This window comes from Pipistrellus kuhlii, unplaced genomic scaffold (genome assembly GCF_014108245.1).
Source record: "Pipistrellus kuhlii isolate mPipKuh1 unplaced genomic scaffold, mPipKuh1.p scaffold_m20_p_10, whole genome shotgun sequence".
NCBI lineage: Eukaryota > Metazoa > Chordata > Mammalia > Chiroptera > Vespertilionidae > Pipistrellus > Pipistrellus kuhlii.
The window spans coordinates 3793826-3818729 of NW_023425405.1; the positions used below are offsets into that span (position 1 = coordinate 3793826).

Here is a 24904-nt window from a genome sequence, read left to right on the forward strand (position 1 = left end):
GAATGAGTAATATAAGAATTATAGGCATGCCATAAAAGAGAAGAAAAAGGGAACAGAAAGCCAATTCAAACAAATAGTGGAGGAGAACTTCCCAAACCTATGGGAAAAACTAACTAGATCTTTGAATCCAAGAAGCAAATAGAACATCTAGTTACTTCAATCCAAAGAGGCTTTCTCCAAGGCATATTTGTATTAAAGCTGTCAAAAATTCACAACAAAGAAAGGATTCTCAAAGCAGCCAGAAAGAAAAAGAAAATAACTTATAAAGGAAAGCCCATTAGGTTATCATTGAATTTCTCAGCAGAAACTCTACAAGCCAGAAGAGAGTGGAACTAAATACTCAAACAACTAAAAGAGAGAAATTACCAGGCAAGAAAAATATATTCAACAGTTATCCTTTAAATATGAAAGAGAAAGACGTTAGCAGAGAAACAAAAGTTGGAAGATTTTATCACCAGAAGAACTCCATGATAGGAAATACTCAAGTAGGTTATTCTACCTGAAATAAAGAACAAAAAGGTCACAAATCTGAGTAAGATCACTAATAAGCCTATAGCATAAACAGGGATAATTTGTGACAACAAAAAATATAGAAGTGAAGGGAGTAAAGGTCCGAATTTGGTAAAGAGGATGGAGACCAGATGCATTCAAAAGAAAAAGGACTACTGTATATATGAAACTTTCTTTTTCATAAATATGATAACCATACAGAAAAAAAAGCCCAAACTGAGAAACAGTGTAGGAAAAGAGATAGAGGAATAAGTATGGAGTACCATCAAACAAAACAATAGGCACAAATACAAAGGAAAAGAACCAATGGATGCACCAAAATACCAGAAAATTGAGACTTGATTAGTGTTGGTGTCACTGGGAGGAATTGACCTCCAGGCCAATTGGTTTTGAGGACCAGCTGTGATATAGTGGGAGAGTTGCTGTGCAGGCAACACTATGAAGCAGGACTTGCTTCAGGAGGGCTATGGTGCTGAGTCTTCCCCTTGAGTGTATCACTAGTGGATGTGTAGAGTTGTAATTTGGTATGGTCTGAAGCTGTCTACTGAGTACACTGGCTCCTGGGTTTCCAGGGAGGCACAAAGTCAGCCACTGCCTGGGGCCACTTGGCAAGAGCTACAGAGAGATCTCCAGCTCCCTCTTTTTATGTATCGTGTTTGGGAGTTCCCAGGCAAGCCTAAGCTGTGAAGGCAGTTGTGCTGGTGCCAGGTATTGGGCCTTCTATTGATATGTTTGAGGCATGCCGACACCAGCTGCAGCTTATTTGAGAGATTTTAGCAAAGTCTGAATCCAAGACAGGACAGGCCATTCATACAAAAAAGCTGCTGCAAACAGCTTAGATGGGTTTCTTCCTCCTTGTCCTGGGAGTTCAGCAGGTTGGCCTGTGGCACCCCTTTGTTCTCCGCGGGCTCCTGCGCTGCTTCAGCCTGTTGCCAGGGTCAGTGCCGCCCAGGAAGCAGCAGCCCCCGGCCTTGGCTCCGTTGCTCGCGCTCAGCGGTTGAAGGCTCAGGGGCACCCCCCGCCTGGGGGCCCCGTTGCCCGGCTCCTTGCTGGTGCCCGGCTGGCCTGTGTCCAGCAGGGGCTCCTGCTCCTCGTCGAGTTCCTCCAGACTGGAGCTTTTTTTCTCCTTCCCGCTAGGGGAGTCTAGGATCAGAGTCAACAGTCTGTCCTCTGCGCACACTGTGCGCAACTCTGGGGGCTCCGCTTTTCGCCGCTCCCCTGGGATTCCGCCTCACAGCCCCATCTCCCCCTGCCTGAGCCTGGGTCCCCAGGGTCTGGCCTAGGACTGGGGTTCAGAGCAGTCGAAACTGGGGCCCAACACGGCCGGGGCTCCTGTTTCCTTCCCTCCAGGGCAATCCCTCATCAGAGTCAACATTCCTTCCCTTGCAAGCAATGTGCGCGACTCCGGGGGCTTGGCCTTTCGCCGTGCTCCCAGGACTCCACCTCATAGCCCCGTCTCCCTCTGCTTGAGCTTGGGTCCCCAGGGATTGGCCTAGAACTGGGGTTCAGAGCAGTCCGGACTGAGGCTCAGTGCCACCGGAGGCTTTGTTTCTTCCGGCTAGGGTAATCCAGCATCAGAGTCAACATTCAGTCCTCTGCGCGCAATGTGCGTGCGACTCCAGGGGCCCTGCTTTTCGCTGCTCCCCTGGGATTCCGCCTCACAGCCCTGTCTCCCCCTGCCGGAGCCTGGGTCCCCAGGGTCTGGCCCATAACTGGGGCTCAGCGCTGCCGGTTCGGGGGTTCAGCCCAGGCTGGGGGTTTTATTTCCTTCCTGCTAGGGAACGCCAGGCAGTACCCAGCCCTCTCCTCCTCTCCAGCTGCGACCTCTCTGCGCGCGCGTGCGTGCGGGCGCGCAGCATGTCTCCGTACCTTAGGCTTTTTTCTCATCTCCTCTGATTTTCCTTCTGGTTTTCTCTTTCCTTCTTGTTGTACAATTTTCAGTCAGTCGACTACCTGTAGCTCTGGGCGATGTCCACTCTACATTTTAGTTGTATTCCATTGAAATTGTTGTGTGCTGCTGGGGTTAGATATCTACCCGAGCAGCCATCTTGGATCCTCCTCTCCCAAACAGCTTAGATGGGGATGCAAATTGAATGGGGTGGGATCTCAGGGAATCACCAGTGTGAAACAATCAGTGTGCTCCAGGTTGATGGGGACTCAGATATGATTGCCAGTCAGCTCTGCAACAGGAGGTCTCAGCATGGGAACAAAAACTCCTGTAAGCATTCTGTCTGGTAGAAAGCTGCCCTGAGTTCCTGTGCCCATGCCAGATAATCCAGTTACTATGTGTATATGGCTAGGTACCCCAAGGCCTCATGGCACTGGAGCTCAGAGGAAGCAAGTCTGAATAATTTCATGCCTGGCCCTTTAAGAGGGACAGCTGGTTCTCTGGCAGCCTCTGTGTTCCTCAGCCACAAGCCTCACTGGTTTTTACAGCCCAAAATTTCAGGGACGTCTTTTCCCAGCTCTGGGACCCTGTGTGGGGGATCTGGTGTGGAGGTGGGACCATTTGCTCCCCACAGTGGCTTCTGTAGGGAAAATCTCCCTCTGAATTTAAAAAATGGACCACATAGGTGCCAGATGGACCACATCTGTGCCTTCACATTCTGTGCCTCCACCCTTTCTCTAGTTGTAGGAATTTCATTCAGCTAACTTTCAAGTGGTTCTGAATGATGGGTGTTTGGTATTTCAGTTGTAATTTTGATGTGGTTGTGGGAGGCAGGGACAACGGGTATTTACCTATGCTGCCATGTTTGTTCCTCTCCTCCTTTGTCAAATATTAATTGAGCATAATAGGTTGGGTAGATTTCTGGGTTCCCTGTTCTGTTCCATTGATCTATATATCTGTATTAGCCTAATTGGGAAACCAGATAAAGAAACTATGAAGAATGAGAATTATAGCCAATAAACCAGATGAACATCGATGCTAAAATTCTCAACAAAATATTAGCCAATCGAAACCAGCAATACATTAAAAAGGTCATACACCATGACCAAGTGGGATTTATCCTAGGGATGCAAAGTTTGTACCATATTCAAAAATCAATAAAGGTAATACATCACATAAATTGGAAGACAAAAATAACTTGATCATATCAACTGATGTATAAAAAGCATTCGACAAAATCCTGCACCCTTTATTATTTTTAAATATTTTATTGATTTTTTTTACAGAGAGGAAGGGAGAGAGGTAGAGAGCTAGAAACGTTGATGAGAGAGAAACATCAACCAGCTGCCTCTTGTACACCCCCTACTGGGGATGTGCCTGCAAAAAATGTACATGCCCTTGACCGGAATCGAACCTGGGACCTTTCAGTCCACAGACCGATGCTCTACCACTGAGCCAAACTGGTTTCGGTGAAATCCTGCACCCTTTTTGATAAAAACTCTCAGCAAAATGGGAATAGAAGGATTATACATATTTCAACCTAATAAAGGCCATATATGACAAACCTAGAGCCAGCATCATACTCAATGAGCAAAAACTAAAAACATTTCCCCTAAGCATAAAACAAGAAAGGGATGTCTGCTTTAACCACACTTATTCAACAAAGTACTGCAAGTCCTAACAATAATAACCAAACAAGGAAAAATAAAAGGTATCCAAATTGGAAAGGAGGAAGTAAAACTGTCATTATTTGCAGATGACAAGATATTATACACAGAAAACAATAAAGACTCCACAAAAAAAATATCAGAATTAATAAATGAATTTGGCAATGTAGAAGGATACAAAATTAACATCCAGAAATCAATGGTATTTTTATACACCAACTAGAGGTCTGGTGTATGAAAATTCATGTACTGGAGCAGGGGATCCCTAAGCCCAGCCTGCCAACTCTCACAGTCTGGAAGCCCTCAGGGGTGAGAGGTGACCTGGCAATCAGGGGAAGGCAACAACCCTGTCACACTTCTGCCACTGCTGGCTGTGCAAACTTTGGCCAACCCTGGTTACCTGAGCCTCGGGAGGCCCTGGGCAGCCACCATCCAAGGCTTGCCTGAGCCTCTGACCAGCCACAGGTGGCTGGGCAGCCGCCATTCAAGGCTTGCCTGAGCCTCTGGCCAGCCATAGGTGGCTGGGCAGCCGTCATCCAGGGCTGGTCTGTACCTATGGCCAGCCTGGGTGGCTGGGGAACTGAGGGCGGGTTGGGCCACTCCTTGCGCCTGCCACCCCTCCCCCCTGGCAGGGCTGAGGGAACTGGGTGCTGCCATTTTGTGGCTATGGGTGCCCCCATCTTTGTGATGGCATGATGGCCAATTTGCATATTCCCTCTTTATTAGACAGGATAATGAGTTCTCAGAAAGAGAAACTAAAAAAAAAAAAAAATCAATCTCACCATTGGAACAAAATAGCTCAGATACTTAGGGGAAAAAATTAATCAAGAAGATAAAAGACCTCTTTAAAAACACTATAGGGCGCTGGGGGTTGGGGGGGAAGGTAGTTGGAAATATAAACAAGTGAAAAAAATGTACAATGTTCATGGATTGGAAGAATTAAAGTCATTAAAATGTCCAAACTACCCAAAACAATCTATAGATTCAATGCAATCCCAATTAAAATACCTAGGGCATATTTCACAAATCTAGAATAAACATATGTATATTATGAAACCAAAAGACCCTATATATAGCATAGCTATGTTGAGAAAATAAGAACAAAGTTGAAGGGATGGCAATATCAAGTTATACTTCAATGATACTATAATCCAAAAAGTCTAGTGCTGGCACAAGAAAAACTGAAATCTTTTCCTCCAAAATCAGAAACAAGTATACCCACTCCAGTCATAACAAAATAGGTCTGCAACTCCTAGCCAGAGCAGTCAAGCAAGAAAAGAGAATAAAAGGCATCCAAATTGGGAAGAAAAAAGTGTCACTGTTTACAAAAGACATGATTCTGTATATAGAAACCCTAAAGATTCCACCACACTCTCAAAAACAATGAACAAATACAGTAGAGATGCAGGGTACAAAAACAATGTACAAAAATCCATTGCTACCCTAACTCAGTGGTCAGCAAACTGCGGCTCACGAGACACATGCAGCTCTTTGGCCTCTTGAGTATGGCTCTTCCACAAAATACCATGGCCTGGGCGAGTCTATTTTGAAGAAGTGGCATTAGAAGAAGTTTTAAAAATGTGACTCTCAAAAGAAATTTCAATTGTTGTACTGTTGATATTTGGCTATGTTGACTAATGAGTTTGCTGACCACTGCCCTAGCTACTTTGGCTCAGTGGATAGACTGAAGGCCTGTTGACTGAAGGTTCCCGGGTTTGATTCCAGTCAAGAATATGTACCTAGGTTGTAGGCTCAATCCTTGGCCTTCGTCAGAGTGCATGCAGGAGGCAACCAATCAATGTGTCTCTCTCACATGGATGTTTCTGTCTCTCCTCCCTTCCACTCTCTTTAAAAAAATCAATGGAAAGATGTCATCAAGTGAGGATTAACAAACAAACACTGTCTGCAGATGATATGATTTTGCATATAGAAACCCTAAAGACTCCACCAAAACACTCTGAGAAACAATAAACAGATACAGTAAAGTTGCAGGATACAAAATCAATGTACAAAAATCCATTGGCTCAGTGGACAGAGCACTGGCCTGCTGACTGAAGTGTCCCAGGTTTGATTTCTGTCAAGGACACATTCCCAGGTTGCAGACTGGATCTCCAGAAGGGGTGTGCAATAAGCAGCTAATCAATGATTCTGTCTCATCACTGATGTTTCTTTCTCTTCCTCTCCCTTCCTCTCTGGAATCAATAAAAATATATTAATCCTTTGTACACCATAAGCATCTATAGACGCAAATTCAAAATATCGTGGCATGTGGAGATGGTTTGAATGCATGGCAGTTAACTGGTTTTTAAAAATCCATTGCTTTCCTATATACTATAATGAAACTTCAGAAAAAAAATATGAAAAAAACTTCCTTTTGCAATTTAAACCAAAAGAATAAAATACCTAGGAATAAACTTAACAAAGGATGTGGAAGACCCATATACTGAAAACTAAAAAGCAGTTTTATAGGAGCTAGAAAAAGATAAAATAAAATGGAAAATATTCTGTTCATGGGTTGGAAGAATCAACATTGTTAAAATGGCCATATACAGATTTAATGCAATTCCCATCAAAATCTCAATGTCATTTTTTAAAGAAATAGAATAAAAAATTGCCAGATTTGTATGGAATCACAAATGGCCCCAAAAAGCAAAAGCAATCCTGAGAAAAAATGAGGCTGGAGATATCACACTACCTGACTTCAAATGATATTACAAAGCTATCAGAATCAAAACAGCATGCTATTGGCAGAACAGACTCAGGGAACAATGCAACAGAATTGAGAGCCTAGATATAAAACCACAGGTATATAGGCAAAGTAATATTTTACAAAGGAGGAAAAAACACACTGTAAGGAAAAGAAAGCCTCTTCTATAAATGGTGCTAGGAGAATTGAAAAGCCATATGCAAAAGAATGAAACTAGATTACAGTTTGTCCCCATGTACAAAAATTAATTCAAAATGGATCAAAGACCTAAATATAAGATCTGAAACAATAAAGTACATAGAAGAAAACATAGATACTAAATTATGCAATCTGGTAATAAAGAACATTTTATGACTTTGATCTGAATTGCAAGGGAAGTAAAAGCAAAAATAAATGAATGGGACTATAAAACTAAAAAGCTTCTGCACAGCAAAATAAACCAACAACAAAACATAACAGCAACCAACCGAATGGAAGATATTATTTGTAAACAATAGCTCTGTGAAGGGGTTAATACCCAAAATATACAAGAACTCAAACTACTCAATACCACACAAATAATCCAATTAAAAAATGGGCAGAAGAGCTGAACAGATAACCTATCCCAAGAAGACATACAAATGGCCATCACATATATGAAAAGATGTTCAACTTTACTTGCAATTAGGGAAATGCAAATCAAAACTACAATGAAGTACCAGATCACAGAGTGGTAGAGCGTCAGTCTGCGGACTGAAAGGTCCCGGGTTCGATTCCGGTCAGGGGCATGTACATTGGTTGCGGGCACATCCCCAGTAGGGGGTGTGCAAGAGGCAGCTGGTCGATGTTTCTCTCTCATCGACGTTTCTAGCTCTCTATCTCTCTCCTTTCCTCTCTGTAAAAAAATCAATAAAATATATTATATATAAAAAAAAAGTAGCCCCTGAAGCATGGGAATAGAACTTTTTCTGCCAAGGGCCATTTATAATATCATTCACAGGCCATACAAAATTATCAACTTAAAATTTAGCCTGCTATATTTGGTAAAACATTTAGTTAACTCACCCCTAATGCATTAGCAGGGTCTGACCAAAAGATTTCGGGGGCCTTATTATAGCCCACAGGCTGGATGTTCCACACCCTGCCCTAAAGGATTACAATATCAAAACTGCAATGAATCTAATAGACATTACAAAGAAAGAACCAACTTGGGACAAATTATATATAAAAGTGAATGAAACAATTTGAGATAAAAAATTTTCTTGGTGCAAATTTATGTTCAAAATTAGTTATTGCTTTAAGCACATAGTAAAAAATAAATACAATTATTGTGGTCATGAAGAAAGTGTATTTAGGTGGTAAATAATCAGGGCTGCCTACCATTATTACTGATTTCACTTCTGTGAAAACAGCAAGATTATACTTCCTCACTCCCTTGAAGTTACATATGCCCATGTGACCATAATTAAGGAGAATAAATGCCAGCACACAACTTACCACTGGTTGTAAATACCAGTTAAGTCAAAAAGTCAAGTCAGAATAAGTCTTTGCTTCTGTGCTTTTGTTTAGGACTTCCTTCATCTCCATTCTGTACATAAATAACAATATTAATGCTATGCCCTATTTATCTAAAGTAATACTAAGATATTTGTAATTGCCTGCAAACATGTAAAACTGCTAACAAAGTTAAGATCAGCTCCTAAAGGTACATAAGGAAAATAGGTAAATAAAACCTTGAGCATAGGATATGGACAGGCAATTTTGTTGAAAAATACAGGGGGGAAAAATCACAAAAATAACAATTTCTAGTAATATTTTCTAAATAAGCTATTAACAAATGCTTTCTGAAAATACTTTTTGTGACTTCAACAAAGATAGATCACTATTTCCTCAAACTAAAAAAACAAGCTACCATTATAATACAAAATTAGACCTCAATCTACTAAACTGCTTCTGACATTTATAACTAAATTTATAATCTGAGAAAGAAAGCAACATTTTTCCCAGTGTATTTTCTATTTGTTAAAATGGGCACTAACATTTGACAAGTTAATGATCACACAATGATTACGTAAAAACCTTGAACATTAGTTAATGTGTGCTGTCTTATCAACACTAATAAAACACCTATTGAAATTAAAGTGTCACATCATTTTACAAAACCTTTACCTCATGACTGAGCAATCTCAATAGAACACTATCTTCTGCCAGAAAAATTGCCTTCTGAAAGTAATGAATTTTTATTTATTTATTTAAGAAAATGTTTCAGCAAACTGGGAAGAAAACCTATGTAATTCCTAAATGCATAAATGTTTATAATATTTACTTTTAAAGCCAATCCAACAATAAAAATGTCAATTCTAAATTTAAGGCAAGATTGAAGAAGGTTTCAAATTTTATCATGTATTTAATAATCTATATGTTTTTTAGACTTTCATAATTTATAATCTCTTTTGCTACCACATTATCAATGCAAATAAAAAGGAATGTTAAGTCCATACTTGGCACAATTGCCAATTGCCAAGTTCCAATTACGTTGATGACAGGCCACCTTGTTTTCAGGGCTAAATATTAAGCCAAATTAAAGTAGCAATATTTTTCTGTTCATATAGTACTTCCCATTGCAATCTGTGGACCTTCAAAATCAAAATAGCCAATTTCCCTAATAATTTAGGGAAAGAGAGGGAAAAATCCAAAGACATAAGGAAATTTAACACAAACGTGTTTTGCAACAATTAGAAAATATGTAATATTAATCCCAAATAGAGACAAAATGGAAAATATAATTTCATTCCAATGGTAGATCCTGCTCAAATTAAACCTCTGCTATACTCAAAGACTTAAATGATTTAGTGCCAATTTTATTTTACATACAAGTAACACAGCATCTACCTCTAGTTGTAAGGAATATATTAAATAACACATTTAAGAGCAACTAACACAATAAAGAGTACACAGAAAACATTCAATACATGTTTCCTTTAAAAACTAAAAACATCACCCCAGAAACAAACTCTAAGATCCCAATAAATAAACCAGTATTAAATCCCCACATTTGCTAGACAAATTACAATGCGCTAAAGTATTGCCAAAAGCAAGATCCAAGAGAAACACAAGCTGTGATATGTGTTAATTTAAAAATGGTTTTCAAGTTGCCATTTTTAAAAATATGCTTTTATTTATTTCAGAGAGGAAGGGAGAGAGATATTCAAGCATAGTGATGAGAGAGAATCATTTATCCAATGCCTTTTGCACCCCCCTTCCCCCTTCCCCCACTCCTACAGAGGAACAAGCCCACAACCCAGACATGTGCCCTGACTGGGAATCAAACTGTGACCTCCTGGTTCATAGATCAATGCTCAACCACTGAGCACCTTTGGCCAGGCTCAAGTTATCATGTTTTGCATGTTTTGACTATTAGTCCCATTGGAGGGAAAATAAAAAAGAATTTTTAAACCTAAGAAGAAATAAAAGAACAAAGTAGATCTTTACATACTTATATAGAAAGCTAATAATTAAATATTAAGTCAATGCTACTTTTCACAATATTAAACAAATCTACATGGAACACAAAATATTAAAGAGCTAACAGGCTATATATAAGTAAAAAAACAATTTAAAAATTTAGACAATGCCAAGGATATATATAAGAAGCCACAATCAGATAGGTGGGAGGGGGGTAGTCCCACACCCCTCTGTGATGGTTAGAAATCCAGAGAGCTATTTCATATGCAAAGGTCCCACTTGAGGAGCAACCCCACACCAGGCCACCCAGCCCAGGATTTTAGTATTGGGAAAAGAAGTTACCATAACTTCTGGCTGTGAAAACCAGCAAAGATTGTGAGTGAGTGAGACAGTAGGCTGCTGTAGTCCCAAATGTTCCTTTTAAAGGGTCCACATATTTATTTAATGAGAGACTCACTCACTCTGAACTCCAGCAATGGGGCAGCAGTTCAAGGTGTCACAGACAGATGTGCAGGAAATGAATTGTCTGACTTCAGGGCAAGGGCTATAGGGATAGCTTTCTCCCAGACAGAAGTCCTGGGAAAAGCCATTGTTCATTTGTTGAGCACTCACCCAATTTAGCCTGCACACACAGGTGGGTGCCATATTTGTTTGAGTCTCCATCAACCTGGCTGATAACATTTGCCTCATCCTGATGATTCCCTGAGACCCCAACCTTCCCAAATTTAGGGCCCACTCAAGTAAATTTCAGTGGCTTTTCTATACAAATGGACTATCTTGGCTCATGTTCTAGACTCTCAAAGATATACAACCCCAAATAGCAGCATCTAATCCTCTTAATAAACAGCTCCAAGCCCAGCACTAGAGACAGCCAGCATCCTCCAGGAACCTCCATGCCAAGCATAAGTAGGAAACATCTCCAGATCACTCTGTAGCTCATACCGAGTGGCCCTGGGCAGGTGCAGGCAGCAGCTGACCTTGGCCTGCCCCAGAACCCTTTCTGAAAGGTCCCAGGACCAACACACCTGGTGGCCAGCTTCAGACCACACCGATGTACTACGCAAACAATTCTACAAACCACACACTCAAAGGGTAGACTCAGCCAGCACTAGAACCCTATAAAGATGAATCTTACTCAGTAAGGTCAGCCCCTGCACAACAGCTACGTAACTGCCAATAATCACAACTACTCAGCTTGGAGTTCAAACCCTCCCATTAACGTGCTAATCTCAATCAAGGAGGGTACACATAACTCATAAAGAAGAAACACCTGGAGGATCTCGTCAGGGACCATAAACACTGTGCCACTGGGCCTCATGGGAGACCTAACACAAAAGGCCACTTTACCAAGACTGGGATATGGAGCAGCTCTGCCTAATACACAGAAACAATCACAGGAAGGCAATCAGAACAAGGAGAAAAACATGTTCCAAGTGAAAGAACATAATAAAACTCTAGAAAAATAACTAAATAAAATTGAAGCAAGCAGTCTTCCAGATATATATTATAGTTCAAAACACTGGTTATAGACTGCTAGTGAATTATGGAAAGAATAGATGAACTAGAACTTTAATAAAGAGATAAAAAAATATAATAAAGAAGATAGAAAATATAAAAAGAGAAGAGATGACAGAGTACTTCAGTGTACCTTGCAGGCAAACGTACCTTGGGTGCCCCTGTGAGCCACCACTGGGAGTGAGGACCTATCTACCACAGGTGCAGCAGCAAAAGCTGAGTCTGCCCACCCCACAACTATAGAACTCTGGACACCACAGTCAAGTCTTTCCAGAGTGCAGGCCCCCTAGTCCCCATCATCCCAACAGACAATTCCTGGGTGCCACTGTGAGTCACTGGTGGGCATGTGTGATTTCAATTAAGGATGCAAGATAGCAAAAATTGGGACACTCCCCTCCACAGCGGCTGACTTCTAGACACGGCAGGTGTGCCTCTCAAGCTTGCAGGTCTACATCAAGAGAACCCAAATAGCTCAATTAGGGAGGTATACTAGATTACCAAGCCCAGGAGAACTGAGAAATTACAACAGTAGCACCATCCTCAAAAGAACCTGAGTAGTAAAGCAATTGAATCTACAATTAAAACACTATATGAAAACATGGGAAGACAAAAAAACAATCACCAAAGGAAAAAAAAAAAAAAAAAAAAAAAGGAATCACCAGGAAGGGAGTTAAATAAAATTAAGGCTACCAGCTTAACAGAGAAAAAATTCAGAGTAATGGTTATAAGGATGTTTAAACAACTGAATGACAAATACACACAACTTAATGAGGATTATAAGGAGCTGAATGAGAATGTCACCAACATGAAAAGGAACCAAAAGATTAAGAACAACATAGCTACAATAAAAAACACAAGGGAAGGCTTAACCAGTACATTAGAAGAGGCTGAGGAACGCATCAGCGAAATTAGAAAACAAGGTAGAAAAACACACAAACATAGCAGGAAATGGAAAGAAGACTTAAAAAGCAAGAGAAGAGCCTGAGGGAGCTTTGGGACAACACAAAACGAAACAATATTCACAAATAGGAATACCAGAAGAAGAGGAAGAGAATCAAGGAATAGAAAATCTGTTTGAAGAAATAATGACAGAAAACTTTCCTGATAATGGCAAGAAAAAAACCCCATAAAAGTTCAAGAAGCACAGAGTCCCAAACAAAATGAACCCTAAAAGACTGACACCAATACACATCATAATTAAATTGGCAAACACCAACAACAAAATAAGAATCTTAAAAGCTACCAGAGAGAGACAGAAAGTTACCTACAAGGGTTCTCCTATTACAATATCAACGGATTTCTCAACAGAAACAGTCCAGACCAGAAGGGAATGGAATGAAATTTATAAAGTGATGCAAAGAAAGGGACTGAACCCAAGACTACTTAGATACTTTTTGAAAGAAGACAGATGGAAGGCCAAGAGACATAGGAAAACATGCTCAAAGTCATTATCAGAGAGATGCAAATAAAAAAGGCAATGCTGTACCATCTCACACTTGTCAGAATGGCAATCATCAACAAAACAACAAACACAAGTGCTGGTGAGGATGCAGGGAAAAAGGAACCCTTGTGCAGTGCTGGTGGGAATGCAGACTGGTACACCCACTGTGGATAATAATATGGAGTTTCCTCAAAAAATTAAAAATTTGACCCAGTAATTTGACCCAGTAATCCCACTCCTAGGAATATATCCAAAGAAACTAGAAACATGAATCAGAAAGGATATATGTACCCCTGTGTTCTTAGCAGCACAATTCACCATAGCTAAGATTTGGAAACAGCCTAAATGCCTGTCAGCAGATGACTGGATCAGATGTACTATGGTACATCTACACAACAGAATACTATGCTGCTATGAAAAAGAAGGAATTCTTATCATTTGCAGCAGCCTGGATGGAGAGCATTATGCTAAGTGAAATAAGCCAGTCAATGAAAACAAAATATACCACATGATCTCATTCATTTGTAGATAATAAAGAACATTATAAACTGGTGAACAAAAAGAGACACAGAGGCAGTAAAGCATCAAACAGACTATCAAATTACAGCAGGAAAGGTTGGGGAGGGGTGGGGGAAGATAAAGAGATCAACTGAAGGACCTGTATGCATGCATACAGCATAACCAATAAACACAAGACACTGGGGGGTGAGGGCAGGTATGGGAGTGGGGTGGGGCAGGGACAATGGTAAGATATGTACACATGTAATACTTTAAGCAGTAAAAAATTAAAAATGAGAAAAAATATATAAAAAGGAACCCTTATAAATGAAGATTACAAAAATGGAAATAAATACATTACACGAAATCAATAGATTAGATAAAGCAGGGATCAAATTAGCAATGTGGAATACAAGTTAGCAAAAAACAGCCACTTGGAATAGCTAAAATAAACACACACAAGAAGAAGAAAAAGTTAGGATGGTCTGAGGAAACTGGGACAATGTCATCCATATCACAAAGTTATCAGAGAAGAGAGACAGCAAGGGCCTGAAAAATATTTGAAGAAATGAGAGAAAACTTCCCTAAACTGGTGAAGGAAACAGACATCCAAGTCCAAGAAGTATAAAGAGTCCTTATCAAGACTATCCCAAAGAGGTCAACACCAAGACACATACTTTAAATGCCAAATGTTAAAGATAAAGAGCTCCCAATTCTAAGGCACAATCAAATCTTTTTTAGGGATTATATAATATATGGCAAAAAAAAAAATGCTCCTGTGAATTGGTTTGTTAAAAATTTATAGGAAGTTCCTTTCCTACAATAATTTTTTTGTTAAATATTGATTATCCACTCTATAAGCCTTGACTTTTCTCACACTCAATTTCTCAACTTTGGCACTACTAACATTTTAGAATGAGTAATTCTTTGTTTTGAGGGGCTGTTCTATCTACTGTAGAATATTTGGCAACATCTCCAGCCTCTATCCATTAGATGGCATTAGCTTTCCCAAGATGTGACAATCAAAAGTGTCTCCAGACATTGCCAAATGTCCACTGGGAGACAAGTTAGGTCTTGCTTCAGAACCACTTTACTAAATAAAAATCTTTGCATCTCAAAAAAGATCTAGGGATTATCTTAAGTTGGACAGTACCCTCCAAAACTGCTGTCCAAGTGTTATAGAACCTGAAATAAATTAGGAAAAAACTCCTAAAATCAGCATAGTTATTTCTATATATTAGACATTAGATCATTATTATTTGAATTAATAAATGATTAATAATTACTTTATTTTTGCAAGACATAATTCTATTCATCAGATAGAATTCCCACTCTCTTCATTTTGAAGATTAAATAAACCAGAAAGAGATTTAACAGGAAAATGGAGCCAGAGAAGAAAGAAGTCAATGACAGACATTTTAAGCAACCTGGTTCATGTTTTAAAAATTACTGACATTTCAAAAGATGCAAGAACACCTTACTATTTGCTTTGTATGTATTTAGGCAATTACATATATGATATAACATAATTCATTGAAAACTCTTTGGAAAATGAAAGCATTTGGATGTATTATTTTGGATATATATCTCAGCATTTGTATAAAATTGTTTAGTGGATTTAAATGTTAGAGAGAACACAAAGTTAAGAGGCCTTCTATTATGACTCAATCATATTCTTTTGAGTATATGACTCATAGGAAATAATATCAATAGTTTACTGTCCTTTCCTTTTCACTTCAAATTCTTAGGATGTTGTTCTAAAAATTAAAAGCTAAAAGATTACCTTCATAATATTCCTTCTTTTGATCTTCTTATATAAATCATATGATATTTTCATTCATCAACTTTATGGCCAAGTATTGATAAATACACACTGCTTATAATTAAAAAAAAAAATGCTATCAGACATGGCTAGTTGGTTGGAGCATCATCCCATATACACCAAAAGGGAGTGGCTTTGATTCCCGGTCAGAGCGCATACCTAGGTTGTGGGTTTGATCTCCAGTGGAGGCTTGAATGGGAGGCAACCAATCAATATTTCTCTCTCACATTGATCTTTCTCTCTTTCTTCCTCTCTCCCAGCCTCTCTTGAAAATCAATAAACATACCCTTGGGTGAGGATTTAAAAAATAATTTTTAAGTCTGATAAAGTATCCATCACTTCTGAACAGATAGTAAGGCTCTTACCTACAAGCAACATTTGGGTCAGCGTTTCTTGAAAGTAGCAGTTCTACACACTTCAAGATCTGTTCCTCTGAGCCACGAGCAGAACATGCGGTTATCAAAATAGTTTGCTTATCTATATTGAATAGAAAAATTAGAACCACATCAACAGGTATATCTAATTGACTTCTTTTACTATTCAAAAGATAATAAAAAGTACTGCACTCTTATAGTTCTACAACCTATTTCCAAATCCCTTTCTCTTAGTAGACAACTTTATCTTTCCTTCATCAAAAAATGAGATTAGAGATGGATTACCTCAAAATTTTATCTGTAATTCATTTCTTAATTTCCTTTTCCTATTATTTCTTCAAGAGAACAGGAAAGTAGGGAAGAGCATGGAGTAGATGTAAAGATACTGACCAGAGTTGAACACTTTTTGGTTGGTTAAAACTTGCCTCGTTGTAATCATGTTGAAAAAACAATGATTGCTTATTCTCTGATTTCACTTCTTTACTTCTCATTCATTTGACAACTCACTGACCTGGTTTATACCTAAACCATCCTACTGAAAATCATTTTCTCAGTCCTTTTCTACTTGATTTCTCTGTGCTCACCCTCTTTACTAAAACTCTTCTTCCCCTAGGTTCTATGGTATCAGCAGAGATCAGGGTAGATTGAAAAAACAAAAATACTTCTTAAATAAAATTGAAAAATTAGAAATAGATCAAGGTAGTCATGGTTTACATTAGTGGTCCCACACTGACTGAGTATAAAGATATTCTATTCCCAGTTCCACCACTAATAATAAACTATGACTAGAGTGATGCCTTACTATCTCAGTAGACCTAATTTGTAGATAGGAAGCTCATATTTGCCCTCTTTACCTGATGATGTTGTTGTTGACTACATAAAAGAATTTATGTGTACATTCTATGAAAAACTATAAAATGCTTTCTAGATGTAAAGTATTCCTCTGATTACAACAGCAAAGAAAACTAATTTTTTTTGAGAATATTTTATACACTTCAAAAATCTCATTCCTAAATTTAGCTTTCATTGGGTGATATTTTAAAATGACACAACAGAAAAACTCATCACTGCAGTTGATTAAACATAAAACTATTAATATGGGATTTTATATAAAATATATAAATGAGAAAATAAACTATAAATGATTTTACAAATATCTAATGTAGGTACAATCTTAATGTGAAAGTTAATTTTAAAATAAAACCTATAACTGAATTATGAAATGAATTTAGTTCATTTAATGTGAAGCATGTTAAAAACAAGTAATAAGTAATTCAATATAATAATTAAATTGGACTTGCATATACTCTTATTTTTCAAGAGCACTCAAAAAAATGCTGAATAGAAATCATTTAATAAAAAAGATAGAATAATATGGATTTAATAAACTATCTTTGAAACAACTTTAATATAATTCAGAGTTAAGTTTTAAATTCCAAGAACTGATTTTTAAGTAATTTTCCACAAAATTATGAACGCTTTGATGTTTTCTTTCAATGCATTTTTCCTTTATAAAAATAATCCAAATCCTTTTGCATAAGAGCTAAAGATACATAATAACACAACTAGTTATAAAAAATAAATGGAATATACCTTTTGGAGAGTTTTTAAAAATGTCTATGGTTTCTAATTTTTCTTTTATATGTTATTCACCCAATATAACTATAAAAAGTTTTAACTGCTTTAGTTTTTTTCACTTGCATCAAGAAAATCACAGTAAACATAATCAGTTACATAATCTCAAACACCTTACTCTTATTTTTTTCAAGGAAAAAGATTTAAAGTGAATATATAAAAAACAGAACATGGAAACTGTACATTACCACACCTAAACACAATATAATGAGGTGTATAAACAGAGAATATACAAAGCAAATTTTCACATTAAATATTCAAAGCATCTTACCCTTATCAAAGCTTGCATTAGCGCCTCTGTCCAAAAGGACCCGAACCAGCTCTACATTGGAAACACTAGCAGCATACATAAGGGGAGTCCATCCATACTGAAAGCTAGAATCTACACTAATGCCTGTCAAAATAAAAATAAGCTTTTAAAAAACTCCACCACCAATATTGAAATCCTTAATCTTAATACCTGGATGCCCTTGCCTAGAGGACAATGTAAATAGATGTGTCCTCCCAAGATTACTCACCGTACTGACTATATCTAAAGTTAAAAATTCCAATAAAAGCCTAGACAGGCAGGTAATAGAGGCTGCCCTGGCCACTAGAGCAGAGGGCCCCTTAGCCCTCTCTTTTATGCCTGAGTAATCTGTTCATCCATTGTTCCGGGAATGCTGGTCAGCCCCAGCAATGTATTATATAAAACTATTATGTTATAACAGGTTTTACATGCTACCATTTTCTCTCTAGGGGAGTTGGAAAGGTTTCACAGAGGCAAATTTTTTTAAAATTAGAATATTATACATTTCTTTGGTCGTGAACACCATGTATATTCTTAAGATTCGCTTAATTTCCTTCCTAACACAAAATTTATCTATGGGTGACTGGCCAAACATGAAACTAAAAAGATAGATTAAGGTTAGAATATAAAAGCTCTATTAAGAAATGTTGACTGCACTTTGTGATCAAAGAATGGACACCATTATATTTGTATTATAAAGAAAACAAAGGTACTACTGTTGAGAGTGGAACAGGAGGCAGAGAGACCATTTATCAGACTAGAAGCCTATGTAAATGTCACAGCAAAAGTAGTGGGAAGAAAGAGGATGAAATACTAAAGAACATTTTAAAAGCAGGATCATCAGAATTTAAAATTACTCTGAAAAGGAGAAGTGATAGAAAAGAACAAGTCAAAATGACTATCAGGGTCTGCCTTGGACTAATGAATGACAAGCCATGTGCTAGAATAAGAGGCGTAGATGGGACCCAAGGCCTGAGGACTAGGATGAAGTTTTAAAGCTACTAATGACAATGGGACAGGAAAAGATAGTTAATAACTTGTTTAGCAAAAACAAGAGGCTGCTGAGCCTCAAGTCATTAATGGTAAAAATCCTTGAAGTCATCTGCTCTTATCCAACAGCATTGACTGATGTGATCATATAAAAAGGTTTCTATCCATGACTGGGGAAGATGTGATAAGAGAGCAAGAATACAATGAGGCAGTGGACAAAGCCTATTCAATGTATTGTATGTTAAGCCTTTTCAATAAAAAGATCAAGATTTAACTGGCAATGTCTCTCTCACTTCAATCTAAGAAATATTTGTTAATATTAAGAAAAGATAGAAAGTAGAATAAAAGCCGCTTTCAACACCTTTTATTTATAGTTTTATAGACTTGGCTAAAAAGGGTTCCATCCAAAGAGAGGAAGATAATATCCACACTAAGTTACTGAAAAATTACTCCTGACTGTGTAACTTCAATTGATAGAAGGTACACAGTAATTAATGAGAGAAAACAACACAGGAGAAATTAAGATGGCGGCATAGGCAAACACCTAAACTGCTGCCTCGCACAATTTCAAAACTACAACCAAAAGACAAAACAGACATCATCCAGAACCACAGGAAGGCTGGCTGAGTGGAAATTCTACAACTAGAAGAAAAGAGAAAAGCACACTGAGACTCAACAGTATCTGCAGGAGGCAGAGGTACTGAGACAGCGCGTGGAGGACTGGCAACTGAGCACACAGCTGGCTTTCTCAAGCAGGAGGGAGACATAAGCTCCCAAGTGCTCTGAACTTCAGTTCCGGGAGAGACTCTGGGGACCCATACTCATACAGGGTGAAATTGGACTGTCAGGAAAGAGAAAAGCACACTGAAACTCAGAAGAACTGCAGAAGGCAGAGGTACTGAGGCGAGTGTGCGAAGAGGACAGGCAACTGAGTTACACGGCTGGCTTTTTCCATTGGGAGGGAGGCAAAAGCTCCTGACAGCTCTGAACTCCAGTTCCAGGCGAGACTCTGGGGATCCAGACTCATTCCTGGAAAAACGACTGTCTGGCAGTGGGCAAAACTGGAGGGCGGCTTCCTCTCAGAGGTGCTTGTAGAGATTACCACGGGACACTGAGACCCAGGGGCCTATTAGGGGATGGCTGAAGGGAAACCATTGCTGTCTGCTCCGCACTGAGACTTCGCCCATCCAAGCTGAGCACAGAGGCTTTTGCAAGTCTTTTCTCTAGCACAGTTGTTCTCCCAGCGTTGACAAAGCTGATCCACACAGCCAATTGGCCTGGAGGTCAATTCCTTCCAGTGATACCAACAACAATCAAGGCTTAACTACAATAAGACTGTGCACACAGCCCACAAAGGGTGTTCACCTCAGGTAACTGGGGAGGCTGAGCCACTGGACCCTATAGGATACCTAGCACACAAAGCCACTCTATCAACTCAAGGAAGCAGCCAAAACTAGGAGACAAAGAAACAGGTCACAAATGAAAGACATTTCTATGTCAAGGTTAATTCTTAAAAATATTTGATCCACAGGAAAAAAAAAAATGTCATGGGACCCAGGCCAAAATTATGATGCTTTCCATAAATAAATTGATGCTCTGGAAGTTTAAATGACTTTTCCAAGGAACCACACTGACTAGTCAATACAGCCGGAACAGATACCCAAATATCCTGATTCCTACACCGGGCCTCATTTTACACACACACACACACACACACACCCGGCAAAGGAAAAGATACATAACTGAGATGTCATAACTAGAATCAACTCTTGAGAAACATATTAATAGAACAAGAAAATGCTGAAAAAAAGCAAAACACAGTATTAATTGGGTAGGATTGGTCAAAATAAGCCTCTTGTAGTGGAAGAACTCATAGAAGGTAATTTCTCAAATTAGAGGAAGAAAAGGCAAAGAGAACGCAGAGTCAAGAAAGGTATGCAGGCCACTTGATCCACTAACATTCGCTGTGATTCCCCTTAGAAAAGCAACTCAACCCTTTTGTGATCGGAAACAGTTGTGAACTTAAGAACAATGGTGTTGGGTTGAAACTACCCTTTATTTCTCACCAGAATTTAGGAGCTCTTGGACCAATGAAATATCTCCTGTGGTCAATGCTCTCTTAAATGTTTCGTTCTTGTCTTCAGTGGGAACCGGTCCTTTTAATTTCTAAAAAAAAAAAAAGCAGACAGTTAAAACAACAGTTATGCATATGTTCATTTCCACGGCAACAGGTAAATCGTTTTGGAGGGGTGGGGGGCGGGATGGTGGTGGTGGGCGACACACGAAATCTAAAGAACTCATGTCTCAAATGACCTCCAAAGGGGACCAGGTAATGGCGGGTCTGAGCCCACGTGACGAGCCCATGTGACGAGCTACCGCATCGACAATCTAAAGCAGCGCAGCCGGCGAAAAGCACAATAAGTAAACTAGACGAAGATTGTTTCAAATCCCAAAGCCCATATTTCCACTGGGGAAAAAACAGAGGAGGGAGTGAAAACAGGTGAGGGAGGAAGGGGTTTCAGGAGGAGGCCGGGTCCTCGAGGGCCCGGGGAGGCAGACCTAGGCGCAGGGGAGAAAAAGCCTCCGCTGTTACCTGAGGTGCCCGGTCGCGATACCCAATTTCCCAGCCGTCGTCCTCGCTGTCGCTACTCTCGCCCCCACCGGCCACCGCCAGGCCCTGGAACACGCTGGCCGCCTTGCCTGCCGCCATGGCCGCCGGGCCTCCCTCCCTTCCTCCCTCCGCACCGCTCCGCGTGCGCCGCCCCCTGCGCCTGCGCCTGCGCGTGCGCCTGCGCACTGGGCTACTCGGGAAGGTGGGAAGTGCCCCAGCCCTGCCCAGGGCTCTTAGGCGCAGGCGCATAGCCTCTCATCCCTCCCAGCAGCCCGTTGGCTGTGAGAGATGGAAACCTGTGTGTCCCTGGTGCAGGTGGGGCTCGCAGGGTACTTGTTCGAAGAGGTTCCTGGGCTTTAAGGATTGCCCCCCTTGTAGCTGGAGCAGGATTGGGATTTGTATGCTGTCACTCCTGTCCCCTTTACCTCCCCTCTGCCCCCCAGCTCCCACTCCTTCCAAACCCACTGTCAAACATGCGTACCCTTGGAGAGGGGTTGCCCAGGACATTATCCCTAAGGAGCATCGCCCATGCAGTCAAGAAGCTATAAGACAAATGGGAGCTCACGAAAGAGCCAGGAGAATGTCTCCCTTTACATTTCATGTGCTCTGAGACCTCCTTGAAGATTCAGAAATTTAAGATCATCAAAACGCTTTCCCACCCAGAGAGTGTAGATGCACTAAAGGAAAATTTCAGTCAAGTCAGGAAGGGGAGAGAGTGGATCCAAAGAGCGGGGAAGAAGAAATTATTTAAATGTTCAGAGAGCAAGTGAATGATACAAACAACTCTAGGTGAAAGCAGCCCAGACCCGCTTTTCTGCATCTAACCTCCACGAGAAATGCCACAGAAAAGTAAATCCACCAAGGAATAGCAGATTTATTAGCTGAGGTTGATTTAAAAGGGAGGTAACCATGCACTATTCTTTGAAAGTTTTGTAATATTTTTCCCCCCTCTTAAGGAATCTTTGATGTAAGAGTTTGGAGTTATTTACTTCAGAGATTTTCAGAGATGACTATTTTTAAGTAGTTTGGCACTTGGGGGTCATGCCTCTCTAAATGCATCCATTCAATAAATGTTATTGATATTAGCACAGCCAGTTACAAGTAGGTTTGGGGAGACAACATCAAAGACAAAACAAGCAGTCTCTTGGAGCTCACAAGTTTTTTTGTTTTTTAATCCTCATCTGAGGATATGTTTTTATTGATTTGAGAGAGAGAGAGAGAGGGAAGGATGGAGAGAAAAAACAACAACAACAACAACAACACACATTAATGTGAGAGAGAAACATTGATTCATTGCTTGTCTCCATTTTATTTCATTCTTTTTCTGGAATTTTGTTCTTTTTCTTTTTTCATTTGAGACATATTCCTTTATTTTCTCATTTTGGCTGCCTCCTTGTGTATGTTTTTATGTATTGGGTAGAATTGCTGTCTCATAGCCTTGGTTGAGTGGCCGAATGTAGTAAGTGTCCTGTAGGGCCCAGTGGCACACCCAGACTTCTCAGTTCACGCGAACGAGGTGCTTTAGGTGTGCACCCTGTGTAGACTGTGTGCACCCTCCTGTTGTAGCTGAGCCTTGATTTTTGTTGGCACATCAATGGGAGGGACCTACCCTCAGGTCAGTTGGCTTGAGGACTGGCCAAGATTGCGGAGAGGAGCTGCTGTGCAGGGGCCAACTCCATTGAGCAGGACTCACTTCAGAGGGGCTCTGCTGCCCACTGAGTTCACCCCCTGAGTGTGTCATTTCCGGAGGTGTTTGGGCAGTGTCCTGGTGTGATCTGGAGCCATCTACAGGATGCACTGACTCTGGGACCTTTCAGTAGGTGAAGACCAAGATCAGTTGCCCCTATGCCCTGTTCCGCATGAGACAGAATGATCTGCAGATGGCTGTTACTGGTGCTGGGTTTGGAGATGCCTGGGAAATGCCAAGCTGCAAACCAAGACCAGCTGCTATTGGTGCTGGGCCTGGGGCCACTTAGCAAGAGGTATGGAGCCTGCTGAGGACAGATGTTACTTGTTTGGGGTTTGTGAAGCTTTGAGAAATTCTAGGAAATTTTGCAGCATGATCCAAGACAGGCCATTTGTATGGAGCAGCCACTGGAAATTTGGGTGGGCGCAAAAGTTGGTTGGGACAGGGTCTCAGGGCATCTCTAGAGCAGGACAAACAGTGTTAGCTAGGTTGATGGAGACTCACATAAGGCACCTTCTCTGTGGGGTGAAGGCTCAGCAAAGGAACAGTGGTTTCTGCCAGCACTTCTGTCTTGCAGAAAGCTGCCCCTCCAATCCTTTCCCTAAAGCCTTTAGAGCTGTTACTCCACACATACTGGAGCTCAGAACAAGTGAGTTCAAGTAAAACGGGGCATCGGCCGTTTAAGAGGAATACCTAGGACTCCAAAAACCCTCCATTTCACTCAGTCACAATTCAAAACCAGAAATTATGGGCACTTCTCTTTATGGCACAGGAACCCTGGCCTGGAGGGCTGGTATGGGGTGTGGACTCCTTGCTCCACAGCTCCTCAGGAGCAAAAATCACATAGATGTGAGAGAAACATTGATCCATTGCTTGCTTCCCTTTTATTTAATTCTTTTTCTGGAATTTTCAATGATGAAATATTCCTCCCAATTATTTCCTGCCACACATAGATGTGGGACCAGCAACTTTTGCTTCTGTGCCCCTCCGTCCACCAGTCTTTATGTGCCTTCTTCTGAGTTTCCTTCGTTTTAGGACTTCTATTGGTCTGTATTTCAGGTGCTACTGATGTGGTTGTATGAGATTGTGAGCACCGCATTTACCTACTCTGCCAACTTGACCAGAACCTGAAATGTTTTTAAACTGAAGAAAGACATGTTTTGCTGTGTGTGTGTGTGTGTGTGCGTGCGTGTGTGTATTTAAAGACACTTAAACTCTTCTGTTTGTTTTTTGTTATTGTTTTATTATCCTTGCCCAAGAATATGCTTTTTTAAAACTAATTTTAGAGAGAGAGAAAGGGAGAGAGAAACATTAATTGGTTGCCTCACACACACACCCTGAGCAGGGATCAAACCCTCAGCCTAGGTTTGTGTTCTTGCTTGCAGTTGAACCCACAGCCTTCTAATTGGAAGATACTCTAACCAACTGAGCCATTCTGCCAGGGTGAGAAGGTTTTGTTTTGTTTTGAGCATCTGGGTAAGTAGTAGTGCCATTTACTAAAAGGGAGAGGCTAGAGGATAAACTTGAAGATAAAAGGAGCATCTCAAAATTAACATATTCAAAACAAAATACTCAAATGTGGCTGTCAAGTGGCTAATTGGATATTCAAATATGGATCTCAGAAAAAAGGCTGGACTTAAGAGATAGAAGTAGGTGAGTTATTCATATGTAATTGATTTTTCAAGCTTGAAATTTACCCAGAAAAATATATTTGTAAATACAGATGCTCTAGACTGAATGTTTCTGTCCACGCCCCCTAAAAAATATTTTATATGTTGAAACCTAATCCCCAAAATGATGGTTTGTGGAGGTGGAACTTTGGAAGC

The 24904-nt window shown here is 40.1% G+C and overlaps 1 protein-coding gene across 1 annotated transcript in view; it reads right to left on the reverse strand.

Annotated features, from left to right (window-relative positions):
* Positions 1 to 21492, reverse strand: part of ASZ1 (ankyrin repeat, SAM and basic leucine zipper domain containing 1) — a 52040-nt gene extending 30548 nt beyond the window's left edge. Inside the window, exons 1-4 of the mRNA XM_036425200.2 lie at positions 21374 to 21492; positions 20847 to 20946; positions 17773 to 17895; positions 15858 to 15969 (exon numbers count right to left, since the gene is read on the reverse strand). Coding sequence (XP_036281093.1) covers positions 15858 to 15969; positions 17773 to 17895; positions 20847 to 20946; positions 21374 to 21490 — 452 coding nt within the window. The 5' untranslated portion in view covers positions 21491 to 21492. The remainder of the gene's footprint in view (positions 1 to 15857; positions 15970 to 17772; positions 17896 to 20846; positions 20947 to 21373) is intronic.
* Positions 21493 to 24904: the final 3412 nt, after the last annotated feature.